At 50.4% G+C, this 18264-nt stretch overlaps 1 protein-coding gene across 33 annotated transcripts in view; it reads left to right on the plus strand.

Moving 5' to 3' along the window:
• SORBS1 (sorbin and SH3 domain containing 1) overlaps positions 1–18264 on the plus strand; it is a 184524-nt gene that overhangs the window by 130077 nt on the left and 36183 nt on the right. For 10 of the 33 annotated variants that reach the window (XM_045291448.1, XM_045291452.1, XM_045291454.1 and 7 more), the window contains 5 exons: positions 1228–1311; positions 5224–5289; positions 5902–6003; positions 8958–9007; positions 15750–15922. In XM_045291448.1, the coding sequence (XP_045147383.1) occupies positions 1228–1311; positions 5224–5289; positions 5902–6003; positions 8958–9007; positions 15750–15922 (475 nt within the window). Of the gene's footprint in view, positions 1–1227; positions 1312–5223; positions 5290–5901; positions 6004–8957; positions 9008–15749; positions 15923–16416; positions 17860–18264 lie in introns of all 33 variants that reach the window. The other 23 variants (XM_045291456.1, XM_045291458.1, XM_045291473.1 and 20 more) reach the window with 4 other exon arrangements.

The following is an 18264-nucleotide window of genomic DNA, read 5'->3' on the forward strand; positions in this document are numbered from 1 at the left end:
CAGATCTCTCATTTATTTAGGGAAAGTCCTGATTTGCATTCTAGGCACTCATTTTGTTCCAGAAACACTTCTCATTCCACCGCGTGAGTTATCAGAACTTTATAAATATTTGGTCAAACATGAAGTCCCATGGGTCAGATTATCAGTCTGCAGGCGCCCCTCCGTGAGCTGTAGAGTGTGAGAAGTCTCACTGTGGAGCGTGACCCAGTTTTTCCCTCTCCTGTTGCTCCGTTCTCTGTCTTGTCCAGCGTTTTCGTCGCTCGGCTTTGGCCAGTTCTCTAACATGTATGTGTTCGAACGCAGAGTGCTCTCTGTCTGTATTCATCCCCACGGATGCACGTGTGAGACCTGTTTCTTTTCCCTGTGTCCCGTTTTTTTACTTACATCATCTTCCACTTGACTGTGCAGGACATGGTTTCTCACCTACTCATGTGCCATTAAAGATGCAGTATTAACAGATTGGCTTTTATAAAGTGTCCGTATCTGCGTTTATTTCAAAAACCCGCAGGCCGCTTTGCAAAGAAGCACTAAAACTACTAGCCCATTAAAAAGTGTTTGTTTTGCTCCCCTGGCATAGATGGCTAAACGTTTGGTGCTCTCACCAGGCTGTCCCCTTGGAACTCATAGTTCTTTGTAAAGAGGGGATAAGGAGCCCCGGTGGGGAGGTATTGGGCTGCTCACCACAAGGTCTGCGGTTCAAACCCACTAGTTGCTCTGTGGGAGAAAACTGAGTCTGTTTGTTCCCGGACAGATGTACAGTCTTGGCAACCCTCAGGAGCAGTTCTACTCTGTCCTGTGGGGTCTCTGTGCTGCAGAAGCAACTCAAGGGCAGTGGGTTTGGGTTTTGGGGGACTTTGCTCCCATGGCATGGATCATGCTTGCTGTGCCCAGATTCAGGGTTATGGTAGAGGGCAGCAGTGTGGTTCAGAACTTACACCTGCAGTCCAATCGCCTTCTGCTGAGGGACTGAGAACGAGCCACTCGCGGCTCCCTACCTCAGTTTCCCTTTTAAAAACAGACCCATCCCCATCCAGCCTTTTAGCTCCATCCAGTTCTTATTTTCATTTTTGCTTGCTGTCAGGTGAAAATGAGCGGTGGCTGCAGTTACGTGCCGTTGTTAGAAAGCCCGGAAAAACCACTGCATCTCTACTGGCCTCTTCCTGTGTGATCTTTGCATAATGTTACCCTTCTCTCTCTCTTCCATTTCCTTGTCACCAACCCCTATAGAGTCGGGATGTAAGCCCAGAAGAGATAGATTTAAAGAATGAACCTTGGTATAAATTCTTTTCGGAATTGGAGTTTGGGAAACCGGTAAGTTTACTAGCCTCACTGGTTAAAGACGCCTTTTGAAATGACGCCTTTTGAAATGACGCTGTTGATGCACTTAGAGAATCAGAAGTATCGCTAAGGGACTTGGGACACTGGAAGGAGTCTCCCCCAGGCTCCCGTAGTGGATGGTCCATTCTCTCTGCCTGTGAGGTCCCCCTTGCTTAGTTCACCAGGAAGGGGCTGTAGGCGCTGCAGTATCTCCCGCCCAGATATCCCAGAGAGACACACGACTGAACACTGCTTCTCCTAGGACCTGCCCCCACTAGCAGCACAGTTCCACCGTTTCTCACTCCCTCGACCAGTTCTTATGGCAACGGAAGAGAGGCAGGGAGCTGCACTGCACGCACGCACGCACGCACACACACACGCATGCACGCACGCAGCACTGAGTCTGCTGGGAACGGCATTTTAACAACACAGGTGCAAGGGAAGGACCTCTCCCCACAGGTGTGGCCCATACAGGCAGCTCCACTTGCAATCACTTTTAGGGAATGAGTCCCATGAGTTGAGGGCATATTTTCCAAAATGTGAGAAGAGAGGAATTTTAGCAAATTGGGCATTCAACTGAATATTCCGCACCTTCCAGCAATAGCTCTGGTTTGGCTTGGGTGCAAAATGCCTTTTGGCACTTCTTAGCCCAGCACACACAGAGAGTCCAGTTTACATCCTAATTAATAAACTGCTTTTTAAAAAAGAGAGATTCTTTAGACCAAGGAGTTACATGTATAAAAATGAGAGTTTGGGCAGATGTTTGCTTGAGACCTTAAAAATTGAATCCAGCATCTGAATAACTCTGATTTAAGGTGAAAGCTTTATTTGCAGACTGGAATTAACTTTGTAGTTCAGCAAAGAATCAAAATAGGCATTTTCCATAAAGACGAAGTCAAAAGCAGGTGCTCCAGGAATATACTTTGAGTTAGTGATGGGCTTTCACCTGAAAGCCCAGGCATCTTTTGAATTAAGGGCACCCGCATTGTGAACATACTGACTGGGGGAACAGCTTTCCCTGCAGGCTCTGGAGTAGACCCCTAGTGCTAAAGAGCAGTCAAGGTGTTGTGAGTGAACAGCACCCTCTAGAGACCAGAGGAGGGGAAGCAACTCACCTCAAGGCTGCACCGTGCTCCTTCCTCTTCCCTAAAGCTTTTGGTGCGGGTGCCATTCAGTCTCCTTCCTCTCCTTTTCCTTCTTGTTCACCATTCAGACACCAATTAAGTCTCTCTTAAAGAAATCCATTCTGCGTTCAATCATTTAATAGTATTCTACTTCTTTTTTTAAATAAATAAAAACTTTAATATGTGTATTTCCAAAAGTGGGTAAAAATTACAATTGATGTGTAACAGTAATACCATCTATCAATAATACCGCCCATCAGAGAAATTTTTACAAAAAGACTCCCTTTGAAGTTAAATGATGAGAAGTCCAGACACACTGATTTCTCTAAGTCCCTTTCAGAATCCACAAATTTCCAGCCATCTCCTTATCTGCCTGAAATTTAAGCCTATTTTATCAGAAATACCACTAGCTTTTAGGAGACCATTTTTTCCTCCGATTACTTATGACTTGTTTGTTTTGCTAAGTCTGTCATCACAAATCATTTTATTCTTGTTAACAACAGATAGTATTTCTGTCCCTGAAAACATTAAGTGGGTTTCTGTGACTACTGCGCACACGTGTAAACGATTGTTAGGCACGCGATCCAGTTGTGTATCGAGTCCTTCCTCTAATGAGTATCTCGAATTACTACTGCCTCTGAATACTGAGTCTTGAGAGGCTTTTCCTGAAAGACGTTTTCCCTGAAGGCAGCAGCGTTCCTCCCATAGACCGCAGTCTTCCGTCATGGAACTGCTCCTTTTAGGCAGGTGTTCTTTGAAAAGAGAATGCCGTTAAAGGTTTGCAGAATGACTCTCTGCCCTTGTACTGAGATCAGAATGTTTCCAGGGGAGTCTCGGTGGAGTAGTGGTTCCATGGTGTGTTATGAACCGTAAGGTAAACCAGGTAAACCGTTCGAGACCAGCAGCCAGCTCTGTAGAAGGATGAAACCTTTTACTCCTGTAAAACGTTACAGTCTGGGAAACCCACAAGGGCAATTCTCCCCTGCCCTATAGGGAGGGGGTTATTATGAGTTAGAATCGACTCCCCAGCCCTGATTTAGGTTTGAGAATGGCTCCAGGTTGATGGCTGCATATGACTTCGGGTGCGTGGGAATGGCAAGGTGAGTTGGGGAGAAATTGTTTCTTTTCACTTGCCTTTTTACCCCCAAAGACAAAAGTGTAAGAAACACAAATACCAACAGTGTGGACCATGGGTGTTTTGGGGGGGGGGGGAGTTTTTTTTAAGCTATTCAGATGACTGCCACCAGTGCCGTGGAGTGCACTCCAGAAAGAGGTCACCCGGCCTTTTTTGGGAACTGACTCTGGGTGTTTTAAAACCTCCAACCTTTCAAAGACCAGTCAAGCCTGCTGTCCATTGGTACAGATGATCCGAAAGAAAAGTGGAGTTGAACTCATGTGAAGCCTCACCGTGATTTGTTCTCAGCCAGTCAGGACGCTCGGCCCCTGATAGATCGGAGACGCTGACACTGGGCGCTGGCCGGTTGAGCCAAGCCCAGGCTGAAATTTCAGGAAGACCCTGATTAACTGTTGTCAAATGTGAACTATTCCAAGACCACAGGGCCATTTTGAGGAGTATTTGAAACCACTGTGATGTGTAAATGCCATCTTGCTTTGTGCACCAAGTAAGGGACTCTGAAGAGCCCTGGTGGATGACAGTCGGTTAAGCGTCGGGCTGCTCACCGAAAAGTCGTCAGTAGGTCCTATGAGTAAATTCAAGAGGGAACAAAATCTCACAGTGTAAACCAAGTCAGTCGATGATCGTGAAATTTGCACACAATTCTAAACCTACTGCCACAGAGTCCATTCGGACTCACTTTGACGCCGTAGGACAGAGTCGGACTATGCCATTAGGGTCTCGGAGACTGTAAGTCCGTAAGGGACCATCAGCCTCATCTTTTTCCTGCCCAGTGCTCGATGGCTTTGAGCGGCCAACTTTGTGGTTAGCAGCCTCACGCTTAACCTGCTCTGCCACCGAGGCTCCTCACACACAAGTCTAGGAGCTAGAGTTGACCGTAAACTTCGGAACAACCCAGCCCCTTTCTTGTTGCACTTGATATCATCTGACTGATTCCCCTGGCCGGAATGAGGCTAAAAGAGAAAGCAGAGAACTGCGCACTGCTTTAAGTTAAACACTGGTTTAAGATCAAGCCTGTTCTCTGGAGGTGGGTGGGGAAAGGGATGTTTATATCAGCAACCGCACTATCAAATTCCGACTGAACTGTAAGATGATAATTTCGCATAGTTACACAGGGCTAGGCGAGGATTTCGCTGCCACCGGACAGTCAGAAACCCACAGAAAGGACATTCACTTGAGTCGACTTAACTCAATGGGCCAGATTGCTAAATCCACACATCGGTCCAAACATTATGAATTTCACAGTGGGAAAAAGCCTGCTCCAAAACTGCAGACACCACCCCATTGTCGAAAATACAGACCCCACCCCTCTGAGGAATTGCAATGTTTTGTGTGTGTGTTCAAGTTGGTGGGGGTTTCTTTTCATTTAAAAGTGTGTGATATTTAAGTTCCAACAGTAACTTACCTCCTGAGACACAGCCATAAAAGCAAGCTTCCTCGTTACTGTCTCCAGCCCCGGAGTTGTAGAGGGTCCCCCTTCAGGTGGTCCTTAGAACAGGACACCCCCACCCCCTGCCCCGTCTGCTGTGAGCTCCCCTCTGTGTTGATATGGTCCTCTGAGTGTGCCCGCCCCACCCCTCTGTTTGAACAAGTCTCCACGTTTGTCTTTATGCTCATTTCTTCATTTCCTCCTCTGCTTCCCGTCAGCCTCCCAAAAAGATATGGGATTATACTCCTGGAGCCTGCTCTATCCTTCCTAGAGAGGATAGAAAGGTAATTCCACTGTGCCTCCTCTGTGGAGTGAGTGCGTGCATGCGTGTGTGAGTGAGTGTGTGTGTGTGTGTGTGTGTTTGCTCTAGCCTGGATTAGTGGGAGTGTGTTGTGTGGGGTTCCCCCCCCTCTCTTTTTTTAAATTTAGTGTGATAGCTTTTCTTTTTCTTTCTGACTTGGTGATAAAACTATTTAACAAAGCCTCTAAGAACCTATACGAATGTTTAAAAGGTTTGGGGAAGAAAGTATTTCTTCTTCTGGTATAAAACAATTGTTACATTCACCATACTTTGGAAGAGAGATATTTCCTGAAAGGTAGGTTGTGTGTTAACTATTGTTCTTCCTCTTCTTTAGCAAGTAGAATAGATGTCTAGCCGCTCTGGTTACCCCAGGACTTAACAATGTATATGCCTAGTGTTGGAATTCGCTGTTTTCATGTTTCTAACGAATTTCCTGTACATACCTGTGTGTTACTCATGCCATCTTTGCCTTTTTTGAACGTGCAAGCCTAGAAATATAAAACAGTCTTTGGTGTTTCCTAACTGAACCTTTCTTTCTTCTCTCCCTGTTCTCGAAACTAAAACATTCTTTCCGGTCTTTTCTTTCTCGAACCAGACTAATCTAGACACAGAGCTCACCCTCTGCCAAGCAGAGTTAGAGGCAGATTTAGACAAAGTGGAGACGCTTAACAAAGCACCCAGTGCACACCTGGCCCAGGTATTTCCTGCTTTCTCGTGCTGTCAGGTCATGCTTCCGGGCCCGTTTGTTTTCCCTTGGCTCCGCGGGGTTTGATGTAGTTGACAGCTGCTTATGCTGGTGCGTGGCTCTCTGGCCCCTGTTGTAGACTTCCTCCCACCCGCTCACGTTAGAGCTTTGCTTGGATTTCTTTGGAGCTTGGCATCTTCCTTAAAGAGGATTTTTTCCCCCCCAAAGATGCGTGTATGAAACATGGCTGGTGACGTAAACTCTTCACCCTCCCCTGTTGTTCTCCCTCTCCAGTTCCACGAGGTGACGCTCTTTAAATTCCCTGCCCTCGCCTCTGATTTTTCAGGGAGGCTATTATGCGTTGAGCTGCTAACCAAACGGTCAGCAGTTCAAGCCCACCAGTCGCTCTGCAGGAGAAAGATGAGGCTGTCTCCTCCCGTAAAAACTTCAAGCCCCAGAGACTGAAAGGGGCAGTTCTCCCCTTTGGGTCCCTGTGGGTCAGAATCAGTTGGATGTCAGTAAGTTTGGAGTTTTTAAATTTAGGGTAGTTGCCTTGGCTGTGTGTGTGTGTGTGTGTGTGTGTGTGTGTGTGTGTGTGTGTGTGTGTTTCAGCCCTGGGAGATCATTTTCATTTTCATGGTCGGCAGCCATGATACGAATGCCTCGTTTGAGCACGTCACTGTCAGACATGGGTATTTGTCATTGGAAAGACAAATGTTATCTGTGATTAAAAAATGCGCGCCATAGGCCACCAAGAGGCATTGGAAACTTGACTCCCTCTGGCATTTTAAAAGGAAGCTTTGCCTACAGGTGATTTGTTAAGTGGCCCAAGATAAAACCTGTCCATGCATTCCCCCCCCCCCCCAAAAAAAAGATATTGTTATACAAGCATGTTAAAAGCATGGAGACTCTGCAGAAGAAGCCAGAAAGTTCTGTAGATGAATGGCAGGACTTGACCCATTAGGAAGATTTAAGACAAGGAGAGTCAGGCCCTAGCACAAGTGATTTGGGTGTGAAAAGTCACTTCAGTGTCAGATTCAAACCGGGGAAGGGACAGAGAAACTAGGGATTGTGGCAGCAGCCAAGGAGGGCCGGGTTGGGAGAGCCAGAAGCTGGGTGTCTGCAGGTAGACCTGAGGGCTTAGGATTCGGGCCCCAGAGAGTCCCCAGAGAATGAGGGGACAGGAGTCTGTGGTTCATCTGAGGAATCAGAACTGGGAGGAAGCAGCTGGAGTATAGCGAGTGAGTGAGTACACTTTTTGAGATGTTGGGGCGGGGCTTTCACCATTTCCTGTGCTGTGGAGACTGGAACCATACAGCCACCGTGGGATTGATTGTCTCATTCTAGCATAAAGACTGTGGCTACAGGTGAGCCCGAAAGTGGTCTGGGCATGGATGGAAGCTCTGAGATTTCAGATCAGCCAAGAGGGAAAGTGGGGGCTCTTCTCGAAGTAGTCCAAAGTGATAAGAAGTTCTTATCATGCATGGGTGGAAGGTCCCCAAGGATGACTTGCCTGCAGCCTCCCTGAGCGCAGAGATTGTTCTGCACCTGAACCCAGCCTGGGGCCGAGTGGGGCAAAGACATGTCTGATGCGCCCAGGCGTCCTTTTCACGTCAGTCCCGAGGGTGTGAAACAGGCTGTGCGGGGTTCTGTGTTGGAATGAGAAGTGCAGTTTGTCCTCCCAGGTCACATCAGCGCTAGTGCGAAGCTAAACACTAGCAAATGACTCAGGGGCACCTGACAGTACAAGCTAAGCATCCAGGGTGGCAGAAGAGCCAGAGTGCCAAGGGGTGAGAGGCTCAAGAGGGAGAGGAAAGGCAGGCAAGATAGTGTAGCCAAAGAGCCTGGGAGGAAGAGTGTGGAGGGGCGAAGGGATGCCAAAGGTACTATCAGGAACTAAGGGACCCAGCAGGTGGAGGGGGTGGCATTTCCACAGGCAGAATGCCAGGTGAGTGACCCCCTGGTGAAGGTAGCCTCCCCATCAGCTTGTTTTTCTCTTTTCACGCGTCTTTTTTTCTCCCCACCCCCCACCCTGAGTGTTTCTTCTCTTCCCCAAATGTCTCTTCTCCTCCAGGGAACTTTTTCCTTCCCTAGTTTAAAGGGTCATTATTAAAACGAGGAGACTTTTCACTTTCACAGTTAATATTTGCCCTGCTTTATTCAACGACCCCATCCCGCTCAAACACAAACAGGCTGAGCCCTCCGGTTCTTCTCCCCCAGGCGACACAATGACGGGACCCGGAAGCATTGATGGCATTGAGCTTTCTCTGCCTCTGGGTCCCTTTGTTGTCTTCCGTTGGGGCGGTGTCTCATAGCTGGATAAAACCTCCGCGTCCCCCCGCGTCGTTTCCGCCCCCCCCCTGAAATGGGCATGAACACGAGTGTGACGAAACTGCCTGTCTCCCCATTAGCACGCTTCTCAATCTGCAGGTGGTAACACATGCGCTCAAGACAGCGTGGTCGTTCCCAATGGGTTTTGTATGTTCTGTACCTAAAGAGTTGGGTGGGTCTCCCTTTGGGGGTGCATCTGGCTGGCATGCATGAGGAGGTCAGTGATGACGGGCTTGCTAGGGGGATCTGAGGAGAAGCCCAGGCATGGGGTGAAGTTGTGGGAACACTGATGCATGTTGGCCACATGGGGGTCCATCCATCCAGAGGGACTGCCGCGTAAGATAAGCAGAAGCCCAGAGGCGCTCCTCTGACCCAGAGGGCCTTGCCAGCCTTCACTGGGAGGCCCATGCCCAGAGCTTAGGTGAGTCCACCTGCCCAGACATGCCCTTTCCGAGAAAGAGACCACCCTCCACCAGCCCTGAAAACCTTCCAGCCAGCCGCTCCTGTCTCTCTGAGGTAGTTACCTGAATTAGAACAGAAAAGTGACCTACCTTTGTTCCCATGGAGTGTAATAACCTGATTCCAAATAAGTCACATATACTCTCTCTTTCTCTCTCTCTCTCTGACACCTGCAGAGCTCAGCAGTCAGCCCCACTCCGGAAGCGTCATCAGAGCCTCCTGGATAGTAAGTAGCCAGCTGTTCACGAGACGTTTGTGTATAAGGTGTCTGGCGTGTGTTATAGTTCCAGTGTGTGTGATTTGTAGCAGTCCAGTTAGCGGCTTCCAATGACATATAGTTTGGTGACAAATAGCCAGCTAATATAGTCGGAGTAGCCCCTTCGCCCCCACCCCCACGCCCCCTCAGCCTTCCCCACCTTACCACACAGCGACTGTTCCATTCGGCCATTTTCAGTACTAGGTGGCGCCAGTGGTTAGGTGTTAGGTTGCTAACTGGAAGCTTGGTGGTACAAACCCACCATTGGCTACAAGGGAGAAAGGAGGCTGGCTGCATCCATAGAGATTTGCTGTCTCGGGAACCCTGTTAGGGCCACTCTGAGATGGACCCAACTCTGGAAATGGGTTGGATTTGGGGCTTGGGCCCCGACCCTGGTTACATGGATGGTCAGTGGCAAACATCGTAGCCCATGCACGTAGTTCCTAACTGAACATTTCTGGAGTCATTCTCTGCCTGCTACCCCTCCTGGCACACCCATGTTTTGCGGTATCCCCAAATGAATGTGGCTGAGAGGTTTTAAACACCTCAAAGGCAAGGATTGCCGCTCCACAGGGCCTGACTCAGTCCTACCTGCCCGATGTAGCCATTCGATTTGGGAGAAGAGCTTGTTCCGGTAGGAGCATCTCCTGGTTCGTTCTCTCTCTCTCTCTCTCTCTCTCTCTCTCTCTCTCTCTCTCTCTCTCTCTCTCCCTCCCTCCCTCCCTCTCTCTCTCTCTCACACACACACACACACACACACACACACACACTCACTCTTCAGAATGGGTCAGGGGAAGGCACACAAACCTGCCCTCTGCCCTCTGGGTTGAATACATCCAGATGAGCCACACTCACCTGTTCAGAGAAGAAGCTGGCTTAATCTGAATCCGAATTCATGGATTTTTTTTGGACAGGTGTTATGGTCACGTGGCCGTGTCCACCCTGCCTTGCCAAAGAACTTTGCAAGAGGAATTAAACTTGAAAGCCAGTCAGCTGGGGTTTGAGTATTTCATTGAGATAATGGGGGGAAAACGCCTCTTAGGGTAGCAATCAAAAGTGCCACCTAGATCCATGATGTTAATTTTTCCCCCTAGAAATGCATGCACTTGTACTGTTACCATGCCCCAGAGCCTAAGAATAAGTTGAGAAGCTCTGTGAGGACAGTAAGCTGGGTTAAAGAAAGGATCCCTGGAGGGGCTGCCGGGTCAGCGTCTGACTGCTCACTGCCAAAGTTGGTGGTTCACACCCGCCAGCTGCTCTGTGGGAGAAAGAAGAGGCTGTCTGAGCCTGTAAAGCAGTGGTTCTCAACCTGTGGGTCACAACCCCTTTGGGGGCCAAACAACTCTTTCACAGTGCCAAACAACTGTTTCACAGATTCATAACAGTATCAAAAGGACAGTTATGAAGTCGAAACAAAAATAATTTTATGGTTGGGGTCACCACCACATGAGGAACTGTATGAAAGGGTGGCGGTATTAGGAAGGTGGAGAACCACTGCTCTATAGGGTCGCTGTGAGTCAGAAGCTGGCTCGGTGTGGTTAGTACCATTTTTGTTTTTCTGTAATTCTGTGTGAACATGACTGAAGGATGAATACCACTTAAAAGAGAAAATTGACTCAACCAGTCTAAGTACTTAGCTATATAAAGCTTTCTGATGGGTTAATTTACCCACACTTTTTGCTTGTATCGTTGAAATAGTTTTCCAAAGAACTCTGATTTTTGGCCTTCACCTACAGCTCATGAAATACTTAGCAGAAATACAGGCTGCCCTTCTTCTCCCCCCCCCCACCCCCCCTCACTTTGCTAGACTACCTAGTGTAGTGGTTACATATTGGGCTGCTATCTGCAAGAGAACAGTGGCTTTCTACTCCCGTCAAGAGTTACAGTCTCGGAACCTCACAGGGGACAGTTCCACCCTGTCCCGCAGCGACTGGATGGTGGTGAGTTTGGTTTGGTGGGAGTTATCAGATCTTATTAGCAGGGGAGATTTACTCATCTCATCTTCTCAGTACTTTGATCATTGGTTGCTGAGCCAAAGAGCTATACTGTGTTTGACCAGCAGGTGGCAGTCAGGAACAAGCTGTTGGTCCCTAAGAGGATGCAATTACAGGTGCCCCCTGTTTTTGGAAGGTTCACTTTACATCACTGTCATTAATGCTCTATTTAGTACTTGTTTTGGCTAATGAAAAGGCAAACGGTTTTCCACTTTCATGAAGAATCGATCAGCACTTGTTTTTTCAGAAAGATGCTAAGGAGACAGCAGGCACCCTAGTAGTGAGAGTGACCTCGCTCTGCTTCTTCCTGGGGAACCCTACACAGAGGTCCCGCCTCAAGCTTCCATCGCTTTGAACTGCCTGAGAACACTATATGCTAGTGTGGTTTTAAGTTTTATGAGCTCTTTGGTCTGGTTTGGAAAGTTATTATGTGAAGCCAGAATGCTCATATTTTTTCCCCTTATGCGTTAATAACGATAATTCTTTCTTTGCTTTACGCCATTTCGGCGTAACACTCTATTGAAACACTCTACTGGGAGGTAGCGAGGAGACCTGTATACCCCAAACCTGCTGTGACTCGGTCTATGCCAGCCCATAGGGAGCCTCCAGGACAGAGTAGAACTGGCCCCCCAGGGTTTCCAGAGCGGTACATCTGTATGGAGGCAACCTGCCACATTTTCCTCCTGTGGAGCAGCTGGTGGCTTTGAACAGCTGACCTTTGGGTTAGGAACCAAACGAGCACTTTAGGTGCTGTGCCCCAGGGCTTCCGAGCTACAACTACAAACCCCAACCACACTTAACTGCCACGAGTCTGTTCCGATTCACAAAGCACTTCGAGAGCAGAATGGAAAGTATCCCAGATGGCTTCCATGGTTTCCAAGGCTTTCAGATTTACAGAAGCTGGGTCTGCTCGGGTGGATTGGAACCCTTTCCCCTCAAGTTGAGAACCAAGAATCCATGGCCTAAAGAGCTGGGTGAAACTGTAGAGATTCTCCTGGGAAAATGTGTCAGAAACCTGCCTGCAGAACAATCATGTGTGCAGCTGATACTTATTGCACCCCAGTGCTGTGCGGCAAGTGTGCAAAGATTGAGAAGATGAACTGCCTGCCCTCAAAGGTCCAGCGTGGAGCCGGAGAGCGAGACTTGCCAAGAAGCCTCAAAATGGAATGTGCATGTGTTGGTGGGACCCAGCAGGGAGGGGTCGCCTCAGTCTTGAAGGGGAGAAAGGTTAGGGAAGACTCTGTGGAGGGAGAAGCCAACAAAACCTGAATATAATTGGAAACGTTAATGCAGCTGCAAAGGCTAATGAGGAAACATCCCTCTTCACCTTGTCTAGACTCCTTCTCCCACAGTCACCATTAACGAGAGTTACATCCCTCCCCATTCACCCAGTGGTTTAGAACAGTGAATTCAGTTCCATGCAAGTGAGCGTTTGTTTCACAGCTGAACCTCCCCAAGGAGAGTGATTAGCGCGCAGCAAGTGCTCCGTCACTGTTTGCTGAGTGAATAGATGAACCGTGGGATGGCGTGAGCTTCTAGGAAGATCTGCTGGCTGCGCTCTGCCCAGCTCATTGGAGTACGCCGAGGCTAGCCGGAGTGATGGTGCGTTGTAGGTGAGAAGTGTGTAGGTGAGAAGTGATGAGGCCGAGATAACAGGTGGAAAGGGAGCATCCGCAGTGTGCTGTGTCTGCAAGAGTGGTGAATAGGGCGTGGCGGCCAAGTGTGGGAGCAAGGGAAGAGGAAGGGGTGGTGAGTCCCTGGACTTTCGGCTTACAGGTTGGTAAGTGGGTTTCCAGCTCGGGAGGATGAACAGAGCTGGGTTTGGCCTTGGGACTGTTGGGTTTGAAAAGCTTGAGAGACTTCTAAGAGGAGAAACCTAGAAGGTGGTTAATGTTATGTGTCCATAGCTTAAAAGACAGCTCTGTGTCAAAAACAGAGGTGCAGGTAGGTGCCATAGACCATTTCAGCCATACCTGACATTTCTGCAGATGAAAGAAATTCAGGCAGAAGAAGATGGGTTCCAAGTTTTTTCAACTCAGCAGATTCCTGGCTGGAGTCAAACTGGTATCCCTGACTACTTACAGGCTCTCACCTCCAGAGTCGGCCTGTTGGAAACAATGGTTGCTCTGTGCCTGCCTTAGTCTGCCAGTTGTGGGAGAGAGTACTGAATTCTCTGCACTGGCTCCTCCTGGCTGGCTCTTCCACATTTGGAAGCTAGTTTAATGGGGGCTGCTCAGAGCTGAGCTTCTGAGCAAAATTTATTCATTAATGCATAGCTGCTGATTCTGACTGGGTCTTCCCCGTTGAACCTGGGTCAGCGGTTTGCTTTTCTCATTCCTCTGGGGCACAGCCAGGACCTAATGAATGCGTGACCCTGGACAAATGCCCTTACCAATCTGTCCCTCGGTTTCCCCTCTTGTGCAGTAAGGCTCCCGATGCCCATCTTTCCAACATTGGGTGACCTGTTGGGGATGCTAAACTTAAAAATATTGTCCCAGAGCTTCTGGCTATTGTTTCTAAACAAAAAGCTCTTCTTTTGCAAAGTGTTCACATCTGGAAAATATATGCTGGCTATTGTATCAAAAAGAAAAACACTTGGCCTAAGCAAATCCATGCGGAGAGGTTTCCTTAGGGCGGGATTGTTGTGCTTGTGGGGAAACAGGATAAAAACAATGGCGATGCTAGGTGAGATAATGCCCTCAAGTGAGGTCAGGGGCTGGGGGCTGGGGAGGTCAGGGCCCAGTCCTGGCCCAGAGTCCCCCATTTAAACCCAGAGGCACCTCACAGTGCAGCCCTTACCATCAGCTTCTAGGAGGCCCCCCAGCTTTGAAAACCCAATGGAGCAGGTTCTTCTCGGCACACATGGATCTCCGAGTGTGAGTTAGCATCCGCTCACCAAGAACTAAATGCAACAGGGACGATGGGCCAGAGGTTCTGGCCCCAGGTGGGGCAGTTCAAAGGCCGGCAGTACAGGGACCACTGTCAGTCACCCCTGTGCTGAGGAGGGTCTGGAATCGAGGTGCTCAGACACCAGCCCCTCAACACCCCAGCTATCTGTCAGCAAAGGGAGAAGATAGCTATACAAAACCAGTTGCTGTCTAGTCAATCCGATTCAGGGGAGTCCCCTCTGTGTCAAAGCAGAGCTGGGCTCTGTGGCGTTTCCAGGGGTTGAATGTCTGCAGGAAGAGCACCAAGCTTTTCTTCTGAGGGGCCTGTGGAAGAAACCCCCAGCCTCTCAGCTAGCAGCCGAGCACGTAAACCATTTGGACGCCCCACGGGTGTTCCGGGTAGGGAAGTGTTGTTAAGAAAGTGACCGAGAATGCTGTGTGGTGCCTGATGACATGTGGAAGTTCCAGCTCTGCCATGCTACCACCTGTGCCTATCTCCTCATCTCAAAAATGGATTTTTATAAATGAGGATTAGAGAGAGGACAATTGTCAAGCACGTACTCTTGTGCTTCCCAGGTAGAACATCTTGTCAAGTGGGGTGCTGCTGTGGCCGCCACTGTCTGGGACCATGGAGGCTCGGAGGATGGGGTGATCCATAGAAAGAAAGATATGTGCAAAAGTAAAATCCCATTCTCGATGGATGGATAGAGGGAAAGGTTGATGGACAGATGTATGAAGAGGCACATGTAGCCCGGTGTTTGTTGCCCAGTGTAGGGTTTGGGTGTATAGGTTTTCATGGTTATAATTTTTTTTAAATACTTTTCTGTGGACTTGAAAACATTCAAAATAGAGAATTGGGAGAGAGGAATTCCATCAAGATGTGGCTCTTCAGAAATGGAAAAATAGCATTGATCCCAGGACGTGGAATTCAGTAGGAGTGAAATATACAGCCTAGCAGAAGCCAAAGTGTGTGTGTGTGTGTGTGTGTGTGTGTGTGTGTGTGTGTCTCAACATGTCAGTGGCCAAGGGCATAGAAAAATGGGATTAGGAGGAAGGGAGGGGTTCAAGTGCTTTTCATTTTTTTCCGTGCCCCACCTCATTCCAAAAAGGATCTGGTGGTGACTTGCAAAAAGACCTAGATTACAGTGAGGTACAAAATACCCGGCGGCTGTGAACGAGCTGTAGTTTCTCCTCTTGCTGCGAGCCGAGCCGGAAGGTTTTCTGAACACACAGGGCTGCGGGATCTGGCTGTCTGTCTTCCTCAGGGCCATTAGAATTGGAAGGTGCCCGTTTTTCTTGGCCTGTTTTTCCTTGCCACCCTGGCAACTGAGTCTCCCGGGTACACTGCTGATGGGCAGGCAGTTTTAAGGCTCTCATCGGTGAAATCACATGGGAAGAACAACCCAGGAGACTAGTCCAAGTGGTGGACTTGAGCAGGCTGCCATTGGGTGTGGCACCATGCCACCAGCTTCACTAGGGCCTTGATTAGGCCATCTTGCCTGCTATGCCCCTGGCCAGCAGCACCCCCCCCACCTGCCTACCCCTCACCCCGGCATTGTTCACAGAGATGCTGTTTTACAAGCACAAATAGTCAATCAGAGCACTTTTCCTGTTTGGACAAGATCCCAGAGCGCTCAGGACACCAGCAGGTCGGTCCGGTCTGTGGAAATATGCGTCTACGCATCGGATCCTAGGGCCGGCAGCAAGCGTGTGTCCAGCCTTCAGCTGAGCTTTTGAGCAAAGTACCCAGTAGGTGCTTATCTCTCACCTCTTTTTGTCACCCCTCCCCTTCTTTTCTCCCTCTCTCGTCTGAAATGACATGGTTCGCAGTATCTATTCCTCCAACTTCCACGCAGTGAAGAGGGAAACCGATGGGTCCCCGGGGGACCTCGCCGGCTTGGAGAACGAGAGGCAGATTTATAAGAGCGTCTTGGAAGGTGGTGACATTCCTCTGCAGGGCCTGAGTGGGCTCAAGAGACCCTCCAGCTCGGCTTCCACTAAAGGTGAGTGAGTGACCTCTCAGGCGTCCCTGTCCCCCCATCACCACCGTGGTGGTGGGAACAGCTGCCAGCAGCCGGGAAAGCTCCTCCCCCGTTCCAGTCCAGTCCAGATCCAAGTCTCGGAGCCCGAGGTCCCGTCCCAGTTTTCTCTCTGTGGCCATTTTTCTTTCTGGTATTAGTTTCTCTTCCTTTGCTCTTCCTCAAGCATCTCTGATTATTTTTGTTCTAACCCCCATTTCTTAGAAATTAGCTGAGCTTCAGCCTCCTGACTCTAGCAGGGTGACCATTTTTTTTTTTCTCGTTGCATTTTCGCACCTGCTTTGCAGCACCGGTTATGTTGCTTCTAGACCTGAACTGAGAAGGAAAATTAAAAAAAAAAAAGCCCTTAATGATAAATGAGCATGCCCCCCCCCCTTTTTTTTTTTTTTTTTACTATTTTCAGCAGCTTTCAGCTTTAACCTAATGGGTCTGTTTATTTTATCCTGCATGCTTACCAGTGGACCGTAAAGGTGGGAATGCTCACATGATTTCTTCATCCTCGGTTACTAGCCGAACGTGTAACACTAGCCATGCCTTAGGCCCCGGGTGTAAGCACAAGAAGCCCCTCTCGGCCGCAAAAGCCTGCATTTCGGAAATCCTCCCTTCCAAATTCAAACCCCGGCTCTCTGCTCCCAGCGCTCTCTTGCAGGAACCGAAGAGCCTCCTGTTGCCTTCGGAGAAGGCTCAGAGCTGCGAGAACCTTTGCGGTTCAGCATCGCTGGGCCATCCCCGCCGGGGCCTCCCTCTGCACGCGGGGGGCAGCATCGAGAACCTGCTCTGGCGCTCGCGGCGGGACTGCGACAGCCGCTCGGGCAGCACCATGAGCCTGCAGGAGTACGGCTCCAGCGGTCGCAGGCCTTGCCCGCTCTCCAGAAAGGCCGGCGTGCAGTTCTCCATGTTGTACCGGGACATGCACCAGATCAACCGGGCCGGCCTCCTCCTGAGCTCGGGCGCCTCCTCCGCCTCCAGCGTGCGCGACCTCGCCTCGCACTTTGAAAGGAGCGGCCTGGCGCTGGCCAGGGACGAGCTGGGCCCTGGGCAGGAGGGCTCGGAGCACATTCCCAAGCACACCGTGTCCTCCCGCATCAGCGCCTTCGAGCAGCTCATCCAGCGCTCCCGGTCCATGCCGTCCCTGGACCTGTCGGGCAGGCTGAGCAAGTCCCCCACGCCCCTGCTGGCCCGGAACGGCCTGAGCGCCGCGCGCTCCGCCGAGTCCCTGCTGGAGTCCACCAAGCTGCGGCCCCGGGAGCTGGACGGTGTGATGAGCCCCCGGCGGGTCTACGCCTCCGCGACGTGTAGCAACGTGGCGGACCCCGCCCTGGGCTTCAGGGCCCTCGGGCCCGCCGACCCCCTGTCGGCCTGCTCGGAAGAACTGGACCACTGTTCGAACGCGTCCAGCGACAGCCGAGAGGGCAGCGTGCACGGAGACGTCCCCAGACACCGCCCCAACAAGTGCAAGGGCCCCTGCCCGGCCTCCTACACGCGCTTCACCACCATCCGCAAGCACGAGCAGCAGCAGGGCCCCAGGCTGCCCGAAGGGCGCCCCTCGGAGCCCAGGGGGGACAAGAGCATTCTTCTCCGGAACATCTACCTGATGAGCCCCCTCCCCTTCCGGTTGAAAAAGCCCCTCCAGCATCCCCCAAGACAGCCTACCCCCACGGACTCCGCAGGCCTCTTGGCAGGCCAGAAGGCAGAGCAGCCCTGCCCCTGGGGGAAGCCCTTGGTGCCCGAACGCCTGTCTTCCCGGCTGGCCGTGGAGCGCCTTCGCCTTAGCAGGGGCTCGGAGCCTGGGTCGGAGGACTGCCCCAGGGCCATTAGCAATGGGCACGCCGTGCCCTTCCCAGACCACGGCCTGGACAAGAACAACAACCCACAAAGTGACCTGGGGACGGCCGGCCGAGGTGGCGTTTTGTGTCTTTGACCAGTCTCACCCCCATCCGTCTCTCCATTCTGCTTGCTTCTCCCCCACCCCCCACCCCCCGTGTGCCCTTGGTGCTCATTTTCTGGTCCGTCCTTTGTTTTCCGTTTGTTTTGCTTGGCAATTGATCATGGCTCTTAGTGGCTGCTCTTCTTTAAAAAACAAAGCCCCTGTGCCATTGAGACTAACCCCCAAACTCTTGTTTCGAAAGAAAAATTGGCCGTTTAGCTCACCTGAGAAATTCGATCATTGGAACCCTCGACCTCCCTTACTGTTTGCAACAATGCCCCGCCCCACCCCCCACGTATCCCCCTGGTTTTTTGAGAGGCAGCCTCTCTCCATGGCCCTGTGTGTGTGTGTGTGTGTGTGTGTGTGTGTGTGTGTGTGT

Source organism: Echinops telfairi, unplaced genomic scaffold, assembly GCF_000313985.2.
Source record: "Echinops telfairi isolate 266 unplaced genomic scaffold, ASM31398v2 ScPeMD7_70;HRSCAF=299, whole genome shotgun sequence".
Lineage (NCBI taxonomy): Eukaryota > Metazoa > Chordata > Mammalia > Afrosoricida > Tenrecidae > Echinops > Echinops telfairi.